A 21,616-nucleotide genomic window follows, 5' to 3' on the forward strand; every position below is an offset into this window, starting at 1 on the left:
GCAATGCAAACTCACTCAACCCAAATTTCATTTCCGGGAAGGCAGAACATAGGAGTGGAAGAAGTGGACCCTTCTCAGGCCCCACATCCAAGACACCTCTCTCTCTCTCTCTCTCTCTCTCTCTCTCTCTCTCTCTCTCTCTCTCTCTCTCTCTCCCTCCCTCCCTCCCTCCCTCCCTCTCTGGGGCTGGGACTGCAGCCTCTGTGGCAGGGGCCTCTGGGGCTCAGGCTGATATGGCGTTGGGGGAGGGGGCTGTATCAACACTCCGTATCCCCAGTCCTGCTCTCAGGGACCCTGGCAGGGCGGGTCTCAGAAGCGTGGGCGTCCTCCTGTCACCCCCTCCAGCCCTGGCACTTTAGCACCCCAGGATGCGGAACAAAACTCAAACCCAAACTCGCTGCCACCATGTTGATTCTGTCTCACAGCAACCCCACAGGACAAGGCAGAGCTGCTCCTGTGGGTTTCTAAGACCGTCACTCTTCATGGAAGTAGAAAGGCCCATCTTTTTTTCCCTCAGAGGGGCTGGTGGTCTCCAGGTTTTGACCTTGCCTAACCCCTGTACCACTCGGATCTCCTGCTGAGAAAAGAGTGCCACAAAAATGTCCTTTTCCTTCTCCCGTGTCTGTTTCCTGACTAGCCATGGGACCTATGAGTGGGAGCAGGGGTAGAATAAACGGGCTTCTTAAGTTAAAATAACAAAGGCCATAAGTATAAGACATTAAGTGCAGAGTATTGTGGGATTTATATGAATGTTTTTCTGCATGCCTCTCTCTCTATATTATCTACATGTGTCTATATCACTCACTCACTCTGCCATCACACCAATTCTGACTCACACACCACCCACAGGACAGAGCAGAACTGCGTCTGGGGGCTGGGGAGACTGGCAATTCTTTACAGGAGTAGACAGCCTCATCTTGCTCCCGCGGAGGGTCTGGTGGTTTGGATGGCTAATGGTGAGCAGCCCGGTTGTAACCCACTACACCAGCAGGACTTCTTATAGGTCCAGTCGCTGTCTCTCTCTCTCTATTTCTTTTTTTTCTACATATATATTTCTAATCTCCGTGTTTATGAATTTCCATCTTTTTATATATCCTGTTTTACTCTATGTGTGTGTGTATATAGAGAGATGTCTCACTGGAATCGAGTCAACTCAGACTCAAAGCAGCCCTAAAGGGCAGAGCAGAGCTGCCCCCGCTGGTTTCCAAGTCTGTAACTCTTTACCGGGAGTAGAAAACCTCGTCTTTCTCCTGTGGAGTGTCTGGTGGTTTTGAACTGCTGACCTTGAGGAGTTTACAGCTCAATGTGTAACCCACTAGGCCACCCGGGTTCCATGTGTGTGTGTGTGTGTTGTATGTCTATGGAAACACACTCATATTTCCATCAGTCTATTCATTCATCTATCAAGCCTGTACATATCCCCAGGAGTTAACTGATAAAACGATTCATTTATGCCACAAAAAATTAATTGAACATTTACTATGTGCTAGGTTTGGTGTTAGGTGCTGGGGAAATTTTAATAGTCAAGCAAAACCCAATTCTGGCCTCTAAGGCATTCCCAATCACGTTGCACGCAGATCATGAAAAGAGCAGGCCAGGGGCCGGCACACAGAGCACCATGGGGACGCAGGCAGAGGAGCTGCGAATTCTGCTGAGCCGTTTACACGGCTTCCAAAGTGTCTGCCGTGCTCCTACAGCTTTCCCATTTCTAAGCAACGTCTTCTAGACACGCACCAAGTTCTGACCAGGGGCTGCCATCCCTCCGAGCACAGAGTTCAAACGACCAGCCGTGCTGGCCGGTGGGGGAGGACACAGACCCTGGGCGGGCCACCAGGGCTCCGCTGCACAAACAGTCCCCGAGTGCCTCCTTTGTGCCAGACACCTTGCTAGGTGCTCACCTGAGATCCGCCAGCAGAGCCAGGAACCCCTGCTCTTCAGAAGCTTGCATCCCCCTGGTCTGTTTTCCTCACTGGCCCCTCCCTCTCAAGTCTGCCTTCCCTGAGAATCTCACGGGGTTGTCAGGTCCTGGTGAGTTCGAACCACCGGCCTTTCTGTTAGCAGGCAAGTGCCTCACTCCTCTCCACCAGGCTCCTTGGGGGTGCACTCTCAAACTCCCTGAGTCAATGCCGACCCATAGTGACCCTGTGGGACAGGGCAGAACTGTCCCCGTGTGAGTTTCTGAGACGGCAACTTCTTTTTATGGGAGTAGAAAACCTTCTCTTCCTCCCTGGGAGGGCACTAGCATGTCTTAATCTGATGGAGAGTCTCAGAAATGGAGGCTGGATGCCGCTTTTATTGGGGAAATGGGGCGTCCCTCTAAATGCCACCACGAAGGGCTTTTTATTCCTTCCTTCACACTCACTTGCTACAGTTAAATTTAATAAGTATTTACAGCCAGGCCTGTGGTCGCCCTTAGCAGAGACATTAAGGAGAGGCCGCTCTCAGTGGGGAAGGGAGTGTGCTGGGCTCCCCTTCCTGTTTGTACGCCCCCTCCCATTAGGAGGACTTTGCTTTGATTGGAGGCTTGGAACACTGACCTCTGGCCCCAGTGGGGGCCCGGTGGGGATTGCTGGCAGAGCTGAGGGTGAAGGATAGGCTCTGGATGGCCACTGGCCAGTATTTCTACATATTCAGAAAACAACAGATGCTGGCAATCGCCACAGGACGCCTCCACCCCGGGATGGGTGTGACCAGAAGCTGCGGAAGGGAGGGTGCGGAGGGCATCCGCCTCAGCAGGGTCCGGGGCAACAGTGAGCAATGAGGGCGGGGCAGGGCAGGGCAGAGCAGCGGGCAGGTCTTACTGGGTGACTGTCAGAGTCTGTCTTCCACACTCGGCATCCCTCCTGCAGAGAGGTCACCTTGTGTAGATAAAGAACCTCAGTTCACAGAAGGCGAAGTAGCTCAGGCTGTAGGATGGTGGGCCTCCACGAAAGAGAACCAGGAGCCCCTTGTTCAAAAGGCAGGGGCACATTCACAGCCGGATGGCGAACTACAGGGTAGGGGCAGCGGCCCCTGTGGGTTTCCAGGATTGAAACCCGTCCTCGTCTTTCTCCTGCGTAGAGGCTGATGGTTTCAAACTGCCGACTTTGAGGTCACTAGTCCAACGCATAGCATAACCCACCCTGCCAACGGGGACAGGGGGATGTTAGAAATGCGAACACGGAGAACGTTCTCCTTCCGTTTGCAGTTCTTCTCACGGTGGGGCTTTTGGGCAGCTGTTTGGCACAGTTCTCGAAGGGCACTGTGGGGGGAGGGAGACTCCCTCAAGCACGTGGGGCCCATGCATGTCGACCACTACTTGCAAGCCCCCGGCCACTGTTAGTGTGAAGGGCTAAAGAAAGCCCCTGCTGCCCTCTACAGTACAGGCTGGGAGGCCATTTAAACGCTACCACCTGACAGGGAGGTCCGTTCTCCCCTCCACCCTCAGGCCCAGCCTTACCTTGCGTTTCCTCTTGGGCTTTGGCAGAGTCTTTTCGGGGGGTGCATCGGACAAGAGGCTCGGTGGCGCGCTCTCTGCGTCCTTGGCTGCAGGGGCGCTCACGACCACCGGCTCCTGGGGCAGGTGTTCTGGGATTCTGGACAGGAGCGTCAGGTCGATTTTGACCCAGAGAGACCTGACCTCCTCGCTGTCCTTCAGAGGGGAGAGAAGTTCGTTCCGGCCGAAGGGGACCAGTGTGTAGAACTGCTCCTCCAGCTCCTTGGCGATTTCGCTGGTGGTCCTGGCGTTGATGGAGCCCACGGGGGCCCGGGGGGCACCCCCACTGCTAATGCTGTTCGCAGCCTCCTTCAGTCTCTGCTCACACCCAGAGGAGGAAGAGGAAGAGGAGGAGGTGGATGAGGGGGCCCCAGCCTGCGGCTTGGACAGGGGGTAGTCCTCCTGCTCCGACTCCAGGTCTGAGTCCGAGGAGGAGGAGGATGAGGACGACTCGGTCTCAATGAACTCCTTGGATTTGGGGACGATCCTGCTTAGGCCCCGCGTGCGGCGCTTCTCGCAGGGTACCGAAGAGCGGAGCTCCTTCCTGTGGCCTGTTCTGCTGTTGCTGCAAGGTCTGGGTTTGGTGGGCTCTGGAGGGACCACCACGCTTGTCCCCAGAGGGTCCCCAGCTGTGGGCTCCTCGGCCCGGTGACAGTTGGTGCTGTCGCCGCCACTGGCCAAGGTCCTCTCTGTGCGCCGGGTGGGCTTCTTGCCAGCAGACCTCCGGGCTGGTGCAGGCGCGCTCTCCGTGGGCACACCGGGCACTGTGGGCGGCGGGGCAGCAGTGGTCACAGCCACAGCCACAGCGGCGGGCGGCGATTTTTGCTTCACCCCTTTACTCCCCGGGGCCTTGTTGGCGGTCCTGGGCCTCTGCTCCTCCTTGCAGGCGCTCTTGATTTCCTTCTCCCGCAGGCTGGCTTGGCAGAGCTCCGGGAGCTGCCGGCACTCGGGTACCTCCTCTTTCACAGCAGGGTAGTACTGGGTGCTCTCTGGCTCGTGGCTCTCATTTTGGATCAGAATCGGAGGCTTGTGGGGATTCACTTTGTTTAGCCATTTATCCAGCTGCCACTTGTTAGAGGATGCCGGTTCAGCCTAAAAGCAGAAAACATCATTTATGAAAGTCTCACGGACGTGTATCTTATTTTAGCTTACATCTGTAGGGGTACTCTCTCAAAAAAACCCCTTTCACTGCCACGAGTTGATACCGATTCGTAGTGACCCTGAGCCCCCACCTTTCTCCTGAGGATCAGCTGGTGGTTTCAAACGGCAGACCTTTCGGAATGCAGCCAACACTTGAACCACTACACTGCCAGGGCTGCAAGCCACAGAACCACGGCAGCCAGAGGTGTGTCTAACAGCTCTTTACCAAACACAGGCAGTGGGGGGCACTGTGCCTTCTGAAGACTGCTCCGGTCAAGTCAGTGACGGGGTACCTGTGTATGGTGCCATCACAACCCATTCTGAGCACCTAGCAGTTGTATACAACCTCTCTATTTTCAAGTACTTCCACACAGACACACAAACTTCACTTCTGTGGCGCGCAGTTTCACAATGGGCCACTGGTGGTGTGATGGTCAGGCCTTTGTTGGCTAACCCAAAGGTTGGCAGTCGACCCATCAGTTGCTTGGAGGGAGGACATAATGAGGCAGTCTGCTTCTGGACCAATGACAGCCTTGGCAATCCTCCTCCTCTCTCTTAGATGGTTTCTGTGAGTTGGGATTGATTTTATAGTTTTTTGTTTTCTTTAAGTATGTAAAGCACTCTGCGTGTGGAGGGAAAGCTGGCACAGGGGCTACTAGAAACTTTATGTAACAGAGAATTAGCATATAACATATATGAGAAAAGGCAAGTAAGAGTCACTTAGCAATGGAAGTGAGACGCTTTGGGAAGATGGTTTGTTGAATGAGCTAGAACTTGGATTTCAGAAGGGACCTAGGTGAACATTACATGCTTCAGACTAACCTGGTGTGGTTGGGTCTACCCTCAACCTGTTGCCCTCACACTTTGCCTAAAATCTGTCAGAAATGGAGGTCATGATGCACATCTTTCCCACAGGTTCTTAAACGCGCTCCATAGCTCAGCTCTCTCAGCGCGAGAGGTGGCCCAGATGCATTTCTCTGAGAGGTGGACCCAGCTTTCGTTAGGACTTATGTCTCATGAAAGGTTAAGAATGCTTTGATCTTACAGGGAGTGAGTACTGGTTCCTAATCCAAGTCCACTGAGGCAGTATCCGTGATTATCCATAGGAAAGAGGCATATTGGTCACTGCAGAACTTGAACCAGGGTGTTTTTATTTGCAACAAAAAGGCAAAAGGGAGAATATTTTAAGTGATTAAGGCGATGTGCTTTACAGTTTCCTGAGCCTCTGTACCCATGGCCTGAACTGTCGGGGGGAGACCAGATAAGCCAACCTGAAATAAAGGCGTCATAGTAGCTTTGACTTTCAGACATGTCCCATTTCTCATATAGTGTAACAAGTCAGGGCCCTCTGTGCTCGTTTCCAGAAACAACCCCCAACTCTAACCTACCGCCATTAGATAGATCCTGACTCCTGGAGCCTCCGAAGGGAGGGGAGAACGTCCCAGTTGGGTTTCCAGGGCCGTCAAGCTTTACAGAAGCAGACTGCCTCACCTTCTGCCCTCGAAGAGGCTGGTAGATTCACACTGCTAACCTTGTGGCTAGCAGCCAGGTGCTTTAAACACTGACCACCAGGGCTCTTGGAATGAGACACACTACATATCAGTGTATGCTGGAGGGCCCCTCTTACAGAAAAGGTGACGCAGACTGGGAGAAGGCAAAGCACCTTGACGGCACAGCACCTCATTCACATTGGGCCCTCCCATTGCAGACTAACACGAATCCCCTTTCATGCCCAACATCCTGAGCCCATCACTGCTCGAATCTGTTTGAGAGACTCAGGACTTCCATCTGGTTTTTCCAGATTCATTGAATACTGACGAGGCAAAACAGGACTGGACCTGAAATTGTGGGTCATTTCTAGAAAACAAGGGCAGCACACACGTTGGAGAGCAACTGAATCTCTTGACTGGTAGAGTCAGAAGCAATAGTGCCCAGTTCAAAGATGGTGGCCAGCCAGGCTGCTTTGAATGTGTATCACTCCCCACAATGCTGGCAATAATCCAAGTTCTCATATCAGGCTCCTGATGGGGCTTCTGAGCTTGCCCTGTGACTTTCCCTGTTCTGCTTGTGATGCTGGTATACCCCCATTTTACAAATTCAGATCTATTCTGATTTCACTGCCAGCCCTGACTGAACTAATTTGAGCTGGAAGCCCTGGAGTGAACCTAGATGTCTGCCTATCCCCAAAACACAGCTGTGGACATGGAGATTCACACCAATGCTCAACAGTGGGAGTGTTAATAGTGAAAGGTAGAATTTAATAGTTAGCTTGGTCCCATTGCCGGGTGCGATTTAGGCTCATTTCCCCCCCCCCCCCTTTACTTCACAGCTAATGAAATCAGGTTGAAGTATTGTTTTCAACCTGTTACTAATTCACTCCTCTCTCAAGGAGCTACAATGACCTCCTATTGCCTCTCAAATGCAATCGAAATTCTCAGACTGGTGTTCCAGGGTATCCATCATCTTATAAGCATCGTTCACTGATAGAACACGTACCATATGGCTCTCCACTTGGCATGTATTATTCATTTCAACCTACAAGATAATCAATACTACCACCCTCATGTGTAGACGAGGCACAAGGAGGTCAGGTGCTATGTATCTATCGCTATCTCTATCTCCAAAGCTGGAAGCTACCACCAAGACGGAGCTCATGTTGGTCTAGTGTTGAGAATCAGAGTCTCTGGCACAGCCTCCTGCAAGGAGGGCCTCCACATACCTCTGAAAAAGGTAACGCTGTCCCCCCTGGAGTGGTAGAAACAGAGCTGATTTTTTGAGAAAACACCATCAAGTGCCCAAACAATGACTGATATCTTCTTTATACTCAATTGGTGTTGACATTCATTTCATCTTGTCTCTTCAACAAAACCAAGCCCTTCTTGCAGACTGGGGCCAGGCCCCTCTTCCTTCTGTAACCTTCACAGCATCCATTTCAGGGAGGGGACAGAATATTCCAAGCCTGTTTCTGATGAGAATAATCCACAAAGCACTATCACTCAAACTTGAACGCCGATCCCTGACAATGCCCTCACAGATTAAGGAGGACGGGGCATTTTCCATTCTGGAGATGAGGTCCTTGTAGGCAAGGGAGCTCAGCCGATGCAATGCTCCCCGGCAAGCCGGGAAAGAACACACAGGGCTTCTGACTCGGGTCCACCGGCACGGGCACGCTCTAGTGAACTAGTTTCTGAATCATCCAGTCCAGGCAGTTCTGTCCAGGGTCTTTGTTGGTTTGCTTGCTTGCTTCTGTTTTCAGCCGTGACTCTTCCAGCTACCTAATGATGGACTCCAGTTCATGTGCAAATTCACCACCACGGTGTATTCTAGCCTCTGCATCAGCCATACCCTTCACAGTCCCACAGTGTCCCATAGCTCCTGGGCCCCTAAGTTAAGGAGAAGCTTGGCTCACTGAAGCAATGAGTGGCTCAAGCTACACTGCTGTGACTATGACGTTAAGAACTGATTGCTGCATGGGATTTGGGGAAACTGGTCTAGGTGCTCTTGGAAAGGTGGTTCTGATTTCCGAGTCTGGTCTAGGGCAGTGTTTTCCAAAAGGTCAAGGAAGGCAGGCCTCCGTGGCCAGGTCAGTTTGGGAGAGGTCTCAGTGGAAAACACAGACGCCATGAGTCATATAAAGGACTGGCTGAGGCCTGATGGCAGGGGCGGGGAGCGGTCAGCGCTGGGGCTGTAGAAGGCTGGAGAAGTCATCAGTACCAGTTAGCGTCCCCTGCCTCACCGGAGAGAAGTAGTACCAGCCATCACATTAAGGGCAAGTCCATTCAATGTCCGACTACAGAGAGTGGGCTAATTTTTAAGTCGATCATTCTGCATGGTCTGCAGATGAGGTTTCAAAGATTTAAATGGCCCTTGGCAGAGAAAATGGTTGCCTACCGGTGCCTTATGGTAATGGAGAGGGTGGTTTCCTTCATCCCAGCTCTCCTTCCATTTGTGTGACCACGGTCCTCTCCCTCCCCTCTCTTTTTCTGAGTCAGGCTTATTATTTGGGGAGGCACAGGTTAGGGAGCTCTGTGGGCTCGTGTAGACGTGCCAGCTGGAGGAGGGCAAAGCTCTGGCACAGAACGCACGATGCCAGGAAGGAAGAGAAACTCTAAGGAGAAAAATGAGACGGAACAAAATTCTGCAAGCAAGCCAAAAAGAAAAAAAAGAGGGGTCTCGGGGAGGAGATGAGCCAGTCAGGGTGCGATGTAACAACGATGAAACATACAACTTTCCTCTAGTTCCTAAATACTTCTCCCCCCTCCCTCCTATCATGATCTGAATTCTACCTTGCAAGTCTGTCTAGACCAGAGGATGTCCACTGGTACAGATAGGAACCAGAAACACAGGGTATCCAGGGCGGATGATCCCTTCAGGACCAGGGGTGTGAGTGGCAATACTGGGAAGGTAGAGGGAGAGTGGGTTGGAAAGAGGGAACTGATTATAAGGATCTACATGTGACCTCCTCCCTGGGGGATGGACAATAGAAAAGTGGGTGAAGGGAGACGTCAGACAGGGCAAGATATGACAAAATAATAATTTATAAATTATCAAGGGATCATGAGGGAATGGGGAGCAGGGAGGGAGGGGGAAAAAAAGAGGACCAGATGCAAAGGACTTAAGTGGAGAGCAAGTGCTTTGAAAATGATGAGGGCAATGAATGTACAGATGTGCTTTATGCAATTGATGTATGTAGGGATTGTGATGAGTTGTATGAGCCCCTAATAAAACGATTTAGAAAACTCTGCAAGCATCCGGTCATGAGTAGGGGCACTGCAGCCAGGGAATCAGGCTGGCCGTAGATTTCCATCGTAACTTCCATGCCTGATATGATTGTGCTACTGTGATGCTTCCACAACGAAGCGGCCCTCAGCAACCCTAACTAAAGACCAGGTAGTAAGCATCTGAAACTCAGATGGGCCCATACAGGCACTTTAAAGTGAGACTGCTGGTGCTTCAGATCACAGTAAACCGCCCCCACCCAACCCCACCCCACCCCACCCCAAACCAAACCAAACCAACTCACTGCCATCAAGTCAATTCTGACTCATAGCAACCCTACAGGACAGAGTAGAGCTGCCACTATGGGTTTCTCGTTATGGGAGTCGAGAGCCTCATCTTGCTTCTGCAGAGCAGCTGGTGGTTTTGAACTGCTGGCCTTCCCTTGAGTTGATCAGCTCGGTGAAGAACCCACCGCACCGCCCGGGCTCTGGACAGTAGCAGGTGCTGTTTTTGCCTTCGGCATCAGGATGTGCAGGAAGGGGACCGGAGGGCCGGAGGTGTTCTGCTTCAGAGCAGCACAAACTAGTCTGAGCAGTGGAACTTGTGTTGTCCCACGAGGAAACTAAGAGCTCAATTGGTGTGTGGGAGCGATGTGGGAGGGGCCTGTGCGTGGGGGTTCGGGAAACCCAGTTTCACTGTGTCCTTTGTGAGGTGACCCGGGGCCAGCTCAGTTGGGGCTCAGCAGTGATGCTGAGCGAGAGGGGTCAGCAGGGGCATGTCAATCCTGTGTTCCTTGGATGGGGGTGTCTGGTGGATTTTCAGCTCCACGGGATGGAGTAGGGGTGCCCCGGAGGGGGGGTTTCTCTGAGAGAATTGTTAGGGGAGCAGATCGCCAGGTCTCGTTTCCGGCAGTGATGAGAGATAGGTTTGAACTGCCAATCTGTGGTCAGCGGCTGAGCGCTTAACTCTGTTGCCACCAGAATGTTCTAAGCCAGGGGTCCTCAAACTTTTTAAACAAAGGGCCAGTTCACAGTCCCTCAGACCTGTTGGAGGGCCAGACGATAGTTTTTAAGAAACTATGAACAAATTCCTATGCACATATCTTATTTTGAAGTAAAAACCAAAATGGGGCAAAAACACCCGGCGGGCCGGGTAAATGTCCTTGGCGGCCACATGTGGCCCGCGGGCCGCAGTTTGAGGACGCCCGCTAAACGCTGGCTCTTTAACATTGTGACTTTTGCCCTGCCGGCTCATTTTCTTTTTTAAAGGCTGGAGGTGTACAGAAATCTTGTGGGGTGTGGGAGGCGGGGGAAGGAAAAAAGAAACTTGATTTTTGCCACTTCTCCATTTGCTGTGTGTGCTGTGGCCAGGAACTGACATGGGATACAGCCTCGGAACTGATGCACATGGGTCAGGTTTCCTAGGGCGGTCCAAGGAGCTCTCCTGGTGCGGGGGGGTCATGCACGGGGCTGTTAGCCACAAGGTCGGCATTTCAAAACTACCAGGCTGCTCCTCGGGAGCCAGATGAGGCTGTCTGCTCCTGTAGAGCTACAGGGTCAGAAAGCCCTTGGGGTGGTTCTGCCCTGTGTCATGGGGTCGCTATGAGTCAGCACTGACTTGATGGCAGTGAGGTATAGCTAGCTGACGGGGTGCCTTCTCTTTAGCAAGGGGCCTCCCTGACAGCCACTGGAAGAAATGACAGGTCTTTCAACACCAAGGAGTTTAAGTCTTTGTAATTATCTCAGTGACATTTAGAAAGAATTTGCTGAAAGCATTTTCTAACTGGCCTTCGTTCCATCTCCGTCCCAAGCTCCGGGATTCACATTTCACTACGAAACTAAGAATTCGTGAATTTAACTTGCCTGAATTTAACACAAAGCGGCCCCTGGCTGACGCAGCCTTCACAGAACACGTAGACATTTCATCCCCGCCCCCTGGCACTCAGTGCCTTGTTGATACGAAATATAGCTGGGCTCCCTCAGCATCTGATCGAAGAAGGAGCCTGCTTCACTCCTCTTTATGTCACTCTTGTTTCTTTCTGTTTGCTTCCAATGATTCCGTTTAGAATGGAAAAAAAAAAAAGGGACTTTTCCTGCCACGTAACTGCGGCATCCCAGAACCAAGCTCAGTGCCTGCGGCAGATACTCAAGAAATGTGTGTTGAACGAGCACTGAGTGCTCTACAGAGTCCAACTTTGAAGAAAGGATCATGATGTGGTTCCTGGCGACAGCCAGGGTTATAGCCACCTCGGGCTGCTTGGCAGGTTCATCTTGCTAAGGGCCTTGCCCTAGGGGTGTGGCGTGGGTAGGGATAGAGAGCAGGGAAAGGCAGGAGAGGTGGAGTCTAAGGACGAACTGGGGGTGCAGAGCAGAAAGGTGCTTAAGGAGGGAGTTAAGGTCTTTGGGGACATAGGCCCTCCCTGGGCTTCTCAGTGCCCTTGCCGAGAGCCCTCCCTCCTGCAGGCAGTGGAGAAAACCTGAGGGGCTTTAAGAGTCACTGTAGGAACCTGAGATAAAACATAATGCCCCTTTCACCCTAGAGGCACAGGTATGCCCCTGGAGCCAGGTGTGCCAGCTCCCTACGTGGTAACCCTCTCCCTGGCCAGGGCTCACTCATGGGTTTGCCTTCCTTCCAGAGTCTGTTTAGAACTCTAGCTCCCTAACGTGATACACTGAGGATTGTGAGTGAAAACCAAACCCTGCCCCCCCGCCACCCCCAGGCAACCTCAAATGTCTCTAAGCTCATGAAGAAAGGGTGTTCTATCCCTTTCGAAGTCAAAGCCCCCCTTGCGGCCACAAACTGGCTCTCACCCCCTCCCAAGAACTGCTCTGTACGGCCATTTAACCTTCCCCATTCCACTTAGAGCAGACAAAGCCACGGCTGTTAGTGGCACCCTATGATGTTCTTATATGAGACGCCCAAATCTTCCACCTACGCGCTCATTGTGAATAAGAGGTTTCATTACTATTTGTAGGCTGATGCTAATTTTTCGTTTAGAAAAAAATTTTTTTTCACAAAGAAAACACCATTAAGAAGGTTTTATTAATAGGTACAGCACTTTTCCTTCTAATCCATGACCAATTGCAGACAAGGTAAGATCCTAACCATGTCAGACCCATAAAACCCCTTTCCCCACGATTTATGGGCACTGGCACTTCCCAGGCAGTGGACGTCCCTGTCTGGTTATTGCCTTGACTGACCCTTAGGGAAATCGGATCCATAGGTTATGCCCAGTCAGCGTGGTTTATAGCCCACTTGGAAACTTCTGGAAGTCTGGACGGAGATTTTTGGACACTGAAAGACGGTGCCTCTGCCCTTAAAGGGAGCTATGTTATTAGGAGAATGGTGCAAAAGTGTGTGTGCATGTGTGTGCACGTGTGTGGGGGGGTGGGGGGATGAGGCCAAACGCTGACCCTGTTGCCAAGGGTCGGTGGCCTGCGGTGAGTCACCCCTGGCAGCTAGTGCTCCTGCCACAGGACTGTGGCTTGAGGGAGAGATGTGGGACGTGCCCGCGAGGAGCACAACACCAGGACTTACTGGAGTTGTGTCGAGAGAGGAGGAGAGCACGCGAGAGAAGCCGCACGCAGCTCTTACCTCAGGGCTGGAGAAGTGGGTGGGCTTGCTGCCCTCGCTCTCACTCGAACTGCTCTCGGTCTCTGAGTCCGATCCAGAGCTGCTCTCCGAGTCGCTGGAGGAGCTGCTGCTGCCGCTGCCGCTGCTGCTGCCCTTGCTGGACGGCACGGAGCCTCTGCAGTTGGTCTGCTGGACCACGGCGCTGCCAGCCCACGAGGCCCCCGGGAAGGAAAGGGAAGGAAAGCCAAGTGAGCAAACACAGACACACCACCGAGCTGTCATGCACCGCGAGCCAAGGGGGTGCACACAGTCGACCCGCCTTTCACGGACCACGAGCTGGAGCTGGAAGAGCAGGGCTCAAGGTCGGAGGCATCCTAAAGGTGGAGAGTGAACGAAAACAGAAATCATGAAACTGGGAAAGAAGTTGGTGCCCTCTCTTTCTCCCCCCCCCCATTGTTGATGGGTACGAGTCATCTGTGTGGGGCCATCTTAGAAGGGATGGATGGGGGTGTCCTTTGGAAGGGACCGTTTCTCTCCTGCCGCCGTGCCAGGAAGGGCTTTTCAAATGCGCTTCCACATCCAGCCATCTACCAAAAATGCAAGGAAGTCTCAACCGGTTGAAATCATTTTCAGAGTGTGAAAGGGACTGCGGGTTTCCTGTTCGCCCAGAGGAAAATGCAGCGGTGGCTGGGAGTAGCCACAGGACTGTTGGGAAGGACACTACATTCTGCGCGGGGCTTTTCTGGCAGTCTCAAAGGTTCTGGAGACCACAGGGCATTTGAAGGCATCACCCCCGTTCCCCGCCCACGGGGAGGAACGCTGCTGTCCTCAGTTGATCTTGCTGGGATCAACACTAACCACGGTAGCTCAAGCTTGGTAGGTTCCACACTTTAAAATGCTGGCTTATAGAAACGGCATGGAGAGTGTACACCGGGCGTTCGTCGCCATAGTGAAAGCCGCCTGAGCGTCCTGACACCCACTCAGAGACACCAGGAGCAACAATACCAACACCAACACCACGATACTTTATGTGCCCCACCAACAAGCACACATCCAGCTACGGGGCGACTGAGCCAAGGGGGCATTTCAGTACTCACATAATATTCAACATCCTCAACGTCCTTTATTAACTGGACCTCTGTGTTCTTTCAAGGCCAAGTTTTAAATCCAGGAAACAGTGGTTTCCCCCCACCCCACCCCGCCGCCCACTTTTAAAAAACTTTGAGTCAGCAAATCTCCCCTGGCCTCTTCTTGGTGACCACGGTTGCCCCCAGGCTGAGCATCTGTGAAGCCCCCGGGCCTGGAATGACTTAAGGTTTATGGTCTAAAGTGCAAAGCAGCCTGGACAAGGTAAAGGACTCTTTCCACCCACCCTTTAAATCTCTGACAGAGGTTTGCCCCAAGGACAGAGCCTCATAAATCAGTGCTGTATGGGTGGGGGAGTAAGGGGTGGGGAGGGACAGTTAACACTGACTGATTGGAGCCTTGCTTTCTTCTCCTCAAAAAAGATAAGGCAAGAAACTATCTTGCAGGGCATTTAAACATAAAAGTGCCTTTTCAGGTGGCAAGGTGAGGGGGAACTGGAGTCGGAGCTCAGCGGTTTGGACCACCGGTGCCTGGGTCAGTACCTACTGTCTGACGCAGTCAGCAGCAGCAGCAGCGGACCACATCTGCACACGGCGCCTTGCCCGAGCTGCAGCGAGAGAGTGCTTGTGCAGCCTGTCATTTGTGTCTGGTGTTGAATGAGGAGGAGCCCTGGGTCTTGAGATGGAGGAGGGGAAGGGAAAGCTCATGATGAGGGGGATGTAATATTTCTTTCTTCCCTTATGAGCTATAATCCATCTTTCCTGGTGGCTGCACGGAAATGACTGCTATCGATGGAGTCATAGAACAAAAAAACAACCCAAAACACAACAAAAGAGCCTCTTGGATTCCGACTGGGCACGGGCATCTGGGAGCCATGTGAACAGTGCAGTGGGTAGGGCTGCAGACACTGAGGGTAAAAACACATGGTCTCATGGCCGCCGGGGACAAGGATGTGGAGGGGAGAGCCGTGTCTCCCTCCCTGCCACATGCTGGGAGGGCATTTGCAGAAACCTGGAAAATGAAGATGAATTGAGGGCACTCTGATGGGTGTGATGTGCTGGTCACACACTGATTGGGGATCAGTACATTCGACCTGCTCTCATTCAAACAAAAAGGACCTGAGCTGCTGGCTCTGTGTGGGCACACGGGCTCTGCGCGTGCGGCCGAGGCAGCAGCCGCGTGTGCGGAATGCCCTGTGGCTCCCACCACAACATGACCGACTACCTTCCGAGAAACGTCCCTTAAACAGTTACCATGCTGCCTTTCTTTTACGACTGCCGTCCTGTCGTAATGAGGCACAGGAGCCCTCGGAGGAAGAATCGTGGATCCGCACAAGGGCGGCAGAAAAGCCTTCTGCTTTCATGTTTTCCTCACTTAAATTAGGCAACTCGCTTAAAGGGACAGCTTCACCGGCATGGTGATTATTTGTTTTTGAAATGGTCAAGAGAGTGGAGACTTGGAGGTTTTTCTTCAAAACCTGGCTAGGCTGTGAGGCTCAGGGTGCACTGGGGGTCAGGATTGGCTACATTATTGTCTCAATGGTCGGGGCTGAGAATACAGCGGGTGGGGAAGAAAGGAAGAAGGAAAAGGCCATTTCAAGGTGTCAAGGGTGGGGGCCAAGTCGCCTGGGAGGACTCTGATTGCTCCAGTGTGGATGCAGGGTAACATTCCCAACCTGCTGTGAAGGCAACGCTCTGCTAACTAAGGAGTCTTTGTGTAGGGCCTCGTAGGGCCTCCGCACATTGGCCGCTCTTGCCCTGACCGCACCCAGCTGCTTTGCCCCGTCAGAGGGCAGACTGATGAGGGAAGATGATGAAGCCAGGGGTGGTCATCACAACACACTAGTCGAAACGCAAGGATGGGCCCGCTAATGTCAGTTAGGTTCTTTGACATCAGAAACAAGAAGATACAAAAAGACACCAGAAACACCTTTAAAGAAGGCTTGACTTTCCCTATCCATCTCTCTCTCTTTCTCTCTCTGTCCGTCCATCCATCCACCCACCAATCCATCTCATCCATCCCATCCAACATTAGTCTGATGAACTAATGGACCGCCCCAACATCTGCCTTCATGACTCTGAGATCAGAAGAACTAGATGGTGCCCAGTCACCACTACCAATTGTTCTGAATGAGATCACCTTTAAGGGTCTGGATTGAGTGGGAGAAAATGTGAACCGAAATTCAAAATTTTAAGAGGTTAATGACCAGAGACAGGTAGGACCCTGGAGACCATGGGCCTGAGCCACTCTTCAGGCCTGGAAGTGAACTCACTACACAGCTCAGTTTTCAGCCAAAGAGTAGGCAGGTCTATAAGGTAACACTTAGAATAATCCAAAAATTCAGCTCAAAAGGGTAGCATTTTCCCCAAGGACAAAGTGCAGAAGGAGGAATGGAAACAGGAAACATAGAGGAAGTCGGGTAAGTGATGTTACACTGGGAGCACTATAATAGAGGAGATGAAACAAAATGTCTTTAAATTATTGAGTATAAAAACAATGATCTGCTCTGGAAACTTTTACCTAATTCACAGTAAAATGGGGGTGGGGTGGGGGGAGAGGTGTTGTTATTAGCTGCCTTCAAGTAGACCCCAAATAGTGCCCAATGGGATTGTGACCCACAGATTTTCACTGGTGACTTTCAGACACAGATAGGCAGGTCTTTTCCCCTCACCTGTCACTGATGCACACGCTCAGCATCCTAGCAACCCCCTGGGGGAACCCGTGCGCCACCATGGTAAGACAGGCAGTAGCTTCACTGGGGTGCCCTGACCAGGAATCAAACCAGACTGCCTGTCTGGGAGAATTGTACCACGAAACCACCACTGCCCCCAGATTTAAAATGGCACACTGCAATCTGCCGCCTGCTGGCTGAGTGTCATGTTCCCATAGCAAAGAGGATTTCTCAAAAGTTAAGTGAGCCAATTTTCCCCCCATGGACAGTTGACTTGATGTCCACACAGCGTTGGACAACGTTCTACAGGCTGCCTACTAAGTGCTTGGTTGGCCCTGTGACATTTTACGAACACAAGTGTCATGGACTTGCAGGCAATTAACCGTCACTGAAATCACAGGCTCAAAGTCTTTGTGTCCCCAAAGCCTCCGACAGTGCCTGGCACATTACAGTCGTCAGCATGTGGAATTTAAAAGGAAGAAAAACAAAACCCAAAAAATCACTGTAGAATTCATGAGTTTTTTTTAAAAGGGTCTTTAAAAACAATTTAAAAATAGATTTAACCTTTTAAGGCAGTTACAATCGACCTTTTCCAGTAATACAGGTCTATATACACATGCGTATTGATGGGCACTTCAGTATTCATGTGGTGACCTGTGTTGACAAGTCTTCCCTTTGAAGGACGCTCACGTAAATCTACTCTAAAGTTCACCTGCTGCAATCGAAGGAGCGCTCGTGGTATCGTGTGGCATGACCGGTTGGGCTGCTGACCCCAAAGTCAGAGGTAAGAAGCCATCAACTGCTCCGTGGGCAAAAGATGTGGGTTTCTACCCCATAAAGAGTAGCAGTCTTCTTGGAAATTCTTGTGGGCTTGATAGTGAAGGTGTCCCCCACTCTGCCCCCCAAAACCTGATCCTTAAAGCACAGCTCCCTCATGGGTAGCTTGCTTCCTTTTTGTATTAGGATTTCATGACATAGTTATGCTCCGAGGGAGTGAGTTCCTGTAACATTCTAAGGGATCTGTTTGTCACGCTCTTTCCTTTGACTCCAACGGTACACTTCTTGCCCAGTCCGGCCCAATACAGAGGAGGAAAGAAAGATCTGGGACCTACCTGACAAACCTTGGCTCACACAGCCTGAAGGATGCTCCTTTCACTCACGGTGGACCCTACTCTACGGCTGCCCACAAGCTTTCAAGTCACAGTAAGTTGGTGACAGGCTTTCTGCCTGGTGAGAGTTATGTGGACAGCTGTGACAGCCAGCACATTGCCACACATCTTGGGGGCACTTCAGCAGGACTGACACTAGTAATATTTTAGATACGATTTCACACTCAACAAAAGCCTGGATCCCAGACTGCCAGAATCGCTCTTTAGCATCCTTATCAATATTGTTTGATCTAACATTATAGCCATGTTATGGGAAGGGAAAATGGCACTAGCTAGCTTGAGGAGATTCAGTATCAGCAGGCCATTGCCCCCCAAACCCAAACTGGAAAGTCAAAATGTAGTGCTACTGTAGTTCAAGTTCATGCACGCACATGTTTATCCCAAACAAAATGGGTTTACATATGTCTCTGTAATCAGTGGATACGCAGTATGACATTGTATCAGTCTCCTTGAGGCAATCCTGGTGGCCTAGTAGTTATGCTTTGGGCTGCTAACTCCAAGGTCAGCAGTTTAAAACCACCAGCTGCTCTGAAGGAGAAAGACAGGGCTTTCTACTCCCATAGAGGATTGCAGTCTTGGAAACTGTACAGTCAGGGGCAGGTCTACCCTGCCCTATAGGGCTACTCCTATGAGCTGGAATGGACTCAATGGCAGTGAGTGAGCTAGTCTTCTAAGGCTGCCTTCCAAAGCAGGTCCAATCAAAACAGTGGATTCTGAGGGGATCTGCTGGGCCAGCTCATTTCAAGTAAGGGGCAGCTCAGAAGGTTATTGTGACTGTATTTTGGTGTTCCAAAGGTGTAATCTTGATAAGATTTTCTCAGAGGAACATGAAATTCAACGACGGGTTGTTAGGAAGAAGTTTTAAGACAACCGGTAACTCTATCTGTGAGAACCAGCCCAGGAGACTTGCACAGAAGCATTTCCCACCCATCAGAACACCGCACCTGCCCTCTCCTTGAGGGTGGCAAGGGCTGCCCTAGGAACATTTCATCGGGAAACCCAACCCCATTGACCCGACAGCTCTGCTCTTGCCTCTTTACACCTCTTTTTGTTCCCCAACTCAAAGACCACCCAAAAGGCACACGATGTGAGTCCCTCGAGGATGTCCAAACTGCAGTTCTGAAGTGGCATAAATAGATGAAGAGACCAGGATTCTTTGGGGGAAGAAGGATTCGAGAGAAGAGGAGCACTACGAAGTCGACAGACCTAGGATGAGGGCCATGCGGAGAAACAATGGCTTCACATTTTGATGTGAGTATTTTGGAGCAGTACTTTTGACTTAAGCATGTATTGTCATTGCCATACTTAAAATTTCCTCTCCTTACAATTCCCTTTAACCATGGCTCTTGAGGCTCCTCAAAGTCTTGCCTCAACCAGCTCTCCAGCTTCCCAGCTTCACTTCCACAGAGCAGCCCCAGGCCACAGCGAGTTTCTCACAATCTGGACACGCATGCCTGCTTATTACCAGGCAGCTCTGCACATGCTAATTTAGGTGCCAGGAAGTTCTTCCTCCCTTTCTTCTTCGGGTCATTTCCTCCTCATTCCTTAGGACTGTGTCCCCGAGTTACTCTATTCGGTAAACCTTTCCCTAGATCCCCCAGGCATAACTGATGTCCCAATCAGTCCTAGCCCCCTGATAACCAATAATCTACTCTCCAGCTCTATAATTTTTCACTGTGAGAATATTACATGCATGAAATAGTGTAGCGTACATCCTCTTCAAAATTCTGATTTATTAGGATATAATTTATATAGCATAGTATATATCCTTTTGCAAGGACCCCCGCCCCCACCCCCATCTCTCTCCAGCTAGCATAATGCCCTTCAACTCATTAAAGTTGCTAAGTGTTTTGCTAAGTCTGTTCTAAAATTTCTACTTGCATTTTCTTTCTATCTTCTACTTCTTTGCTGAGACGTTATCATTTTATGATGGCTCCTTTAAAATCCTTCTTAGATGATTCTAACATCTGTGTCATTTTAATTCCGGCATCTGTTCATTGTCTTTCTCAATCAAGTTGAGATTTTCCCGGTTCTTGGTACGTCAAGCAGTTTTTAAAATTGTACCCTAGATGTTTCTGACATTATGCTCTGAGTTTTAAAGAATGGCCGGTGTTGGCAGCAGGCATTTGCTGACATTGTGCTGGTGGAGGGAGGAGGCTCCCTCTTCACAGTTGGGTGAGGTGGGGCCAAGCTTGTCCTTTCTTGACGAGGGCTGGGGAGGATGCTACCATTTTTCCACACTGTTCGGTTGAGCAGAGCTCTCAATTTTGAAGTTTTTCAGGGAAGCCACTGTCTGTTTTTTTGTTTTTGTTTTGGCTAAAAGAATGAACTTTCCTGGGGTTCCTGGTTATCCGTGCCTATTGGCATTTCGAGGTGCCCTGGCGGCATTGTGAGCTCTGCTCTGAGACACTCCCCAGGACAAAGAGCAGACTGTCTGCTCCTGCAGAGTTTTGTCGCGGCATTTTCCTAAGCATCTGCTTCATGACCATTTCCAAGCTCGTTAGCATACCAGCTATATTGTATTCTCTTCGTGTCCAAGCTGTGATGCTGCTCTTGGGTGCTGTTGAGTTGGTTCTGACCCACAGCACCGCTCAGCCCGGCACCACCCTCAAAATCTCCCTCATGTGCGAGCCCATTGTTGCAACCACTGTGTCAACTCATCTTGTTGAAGGCAGTCCTTCCACACTATCAGGCGTGATGTCTGTTTCCAGGGACCGGATTTTCCTGACAACATGCCCAGAGTCCACGAGACAAGTCTCGCCATCATTGCTTCTAAGGAACCGTCTGGTGACACTTCCTTCTCCCAGGCGGATGTGTTGGTTCTTTTGGCAGGCTGCCGTGCTGTTGTCGTTCTTCACCAGCATCGTCATTTAAATGAATTTTCCTCGGTCTTCCTTATTCAAGATGGAGAACGTTATCTGTTCTCTCATCCAATTATGTTTTCACTTCTTTTGCCCCTGCATTAAATTCGCCCAAGGTCTGCCGGCTTTGCTTTGTTGTCAAACAGCTCTTGGCCTACACTCACGGGTATTTTCGTGTTTTCTAGCTTTCCTCTGTCTGCACTCTTCAGGTTCGCCTCCCATCTCTTTCACAAACCTCGAGCTGATGGCTTATTTCAGCGGCTTTTACCTGTCTGAAAACTGGAAGCTTCAGGGCCTATCCCTTTGCCTCTGAGAGTATCTCTGGTCCTAGGTGGTCCCCCTTGCTCGGCAGTTTTCATTGCCTTTACTTCCTATTCTGATTGCTAATATCATTTGAAAACCTCCTTTGATCAAACAGATTTCAAAAATTGCTCTTTTAATACAAGGCGACATTTAAGAGGCATGAAGCCTTAATTACACTCAGGTCCCAAACATAAACACGATTGGAACATAGCTTAGCAAACGTGAAAACTTTGGGTGGGATTTGTGATTAGAACTTCAGGCTCAGCTAGGACAACCTGGAGACAGTAAGGGTCAGAAGGAAGGGCAAAATGCCGGACACAGTGGCAGGTGGCTGCTCAGCCACGCCCAGGGGCCATTCTACCCACAGGCAGACATACTGCCCAGGCAGCTCTACTCATAGGGTCGCCATGAGTCAGCATTGACTTGATGGCAGTGAAAACGAGATGAATGGGCTGGAGCTCTGGTGGCACAGTGGCTAAAGTACTCTGCTTCGAACGGGAAGGCCAGAGGTTTCGAACCAACTGCTCTGTGGGAGAAAGATGTGACAGTCTGCTTCTGTCAAGATGTCAATGTTGGTAATGCATCTACTCTGTCCTACAGGCTTCGATACGAGTCAGGG

At 50.9% G+C, this 21,616-nt stretch overlaps 1 protein-coding gene across 6 annotated transcripts in view; it reads right to left on the minus strand.

Moving 5' to 3' along the window:
* AFF3 (ALF transcription elongation factor 3) overlaps positions 1-21,616 on the minus strand; it is a 614,141-nt gene that overhangs the window by 38,878 nt on the left and 553,647 nt on the right. For all 6 annotated transcript variants that reach the window (XM_075563238.1, XM_075563237.1, XM_075563235.1 and 3 more), the window contains 2 exons: positions 12,929-13,109; positions 3,440-4,567 (listed from right to left, as the gene is read on the minus strand). In XM_075563238.1, the coding sequence (XP_075419353.1) occupies positions 3,440-4,567; positions 12,929-13,109 (1,309 nt within the window). The remainder of the gene's footprint in view (positions 1-3,439; positions 4,568-12,928; positions 13,110-21,616) is intronic.

The sequence above is a fragment of the Tenrec ecaudatus genome, chromosome 11 (assembly GCF_050624435.1).
Source record: "Tenrec ecaudatus isolate mTenEca1 chromosome 11, mTenEca1.hap1, whole genome shotgun sequence".
NCBI classification, from domain to species: domain Eukaryota; kingdom Metazoa; phylum Chordata; class Mammalia; order Afrosoricida; family Tenrecidae; genus Tenrec; species Tenrec ecaudatus.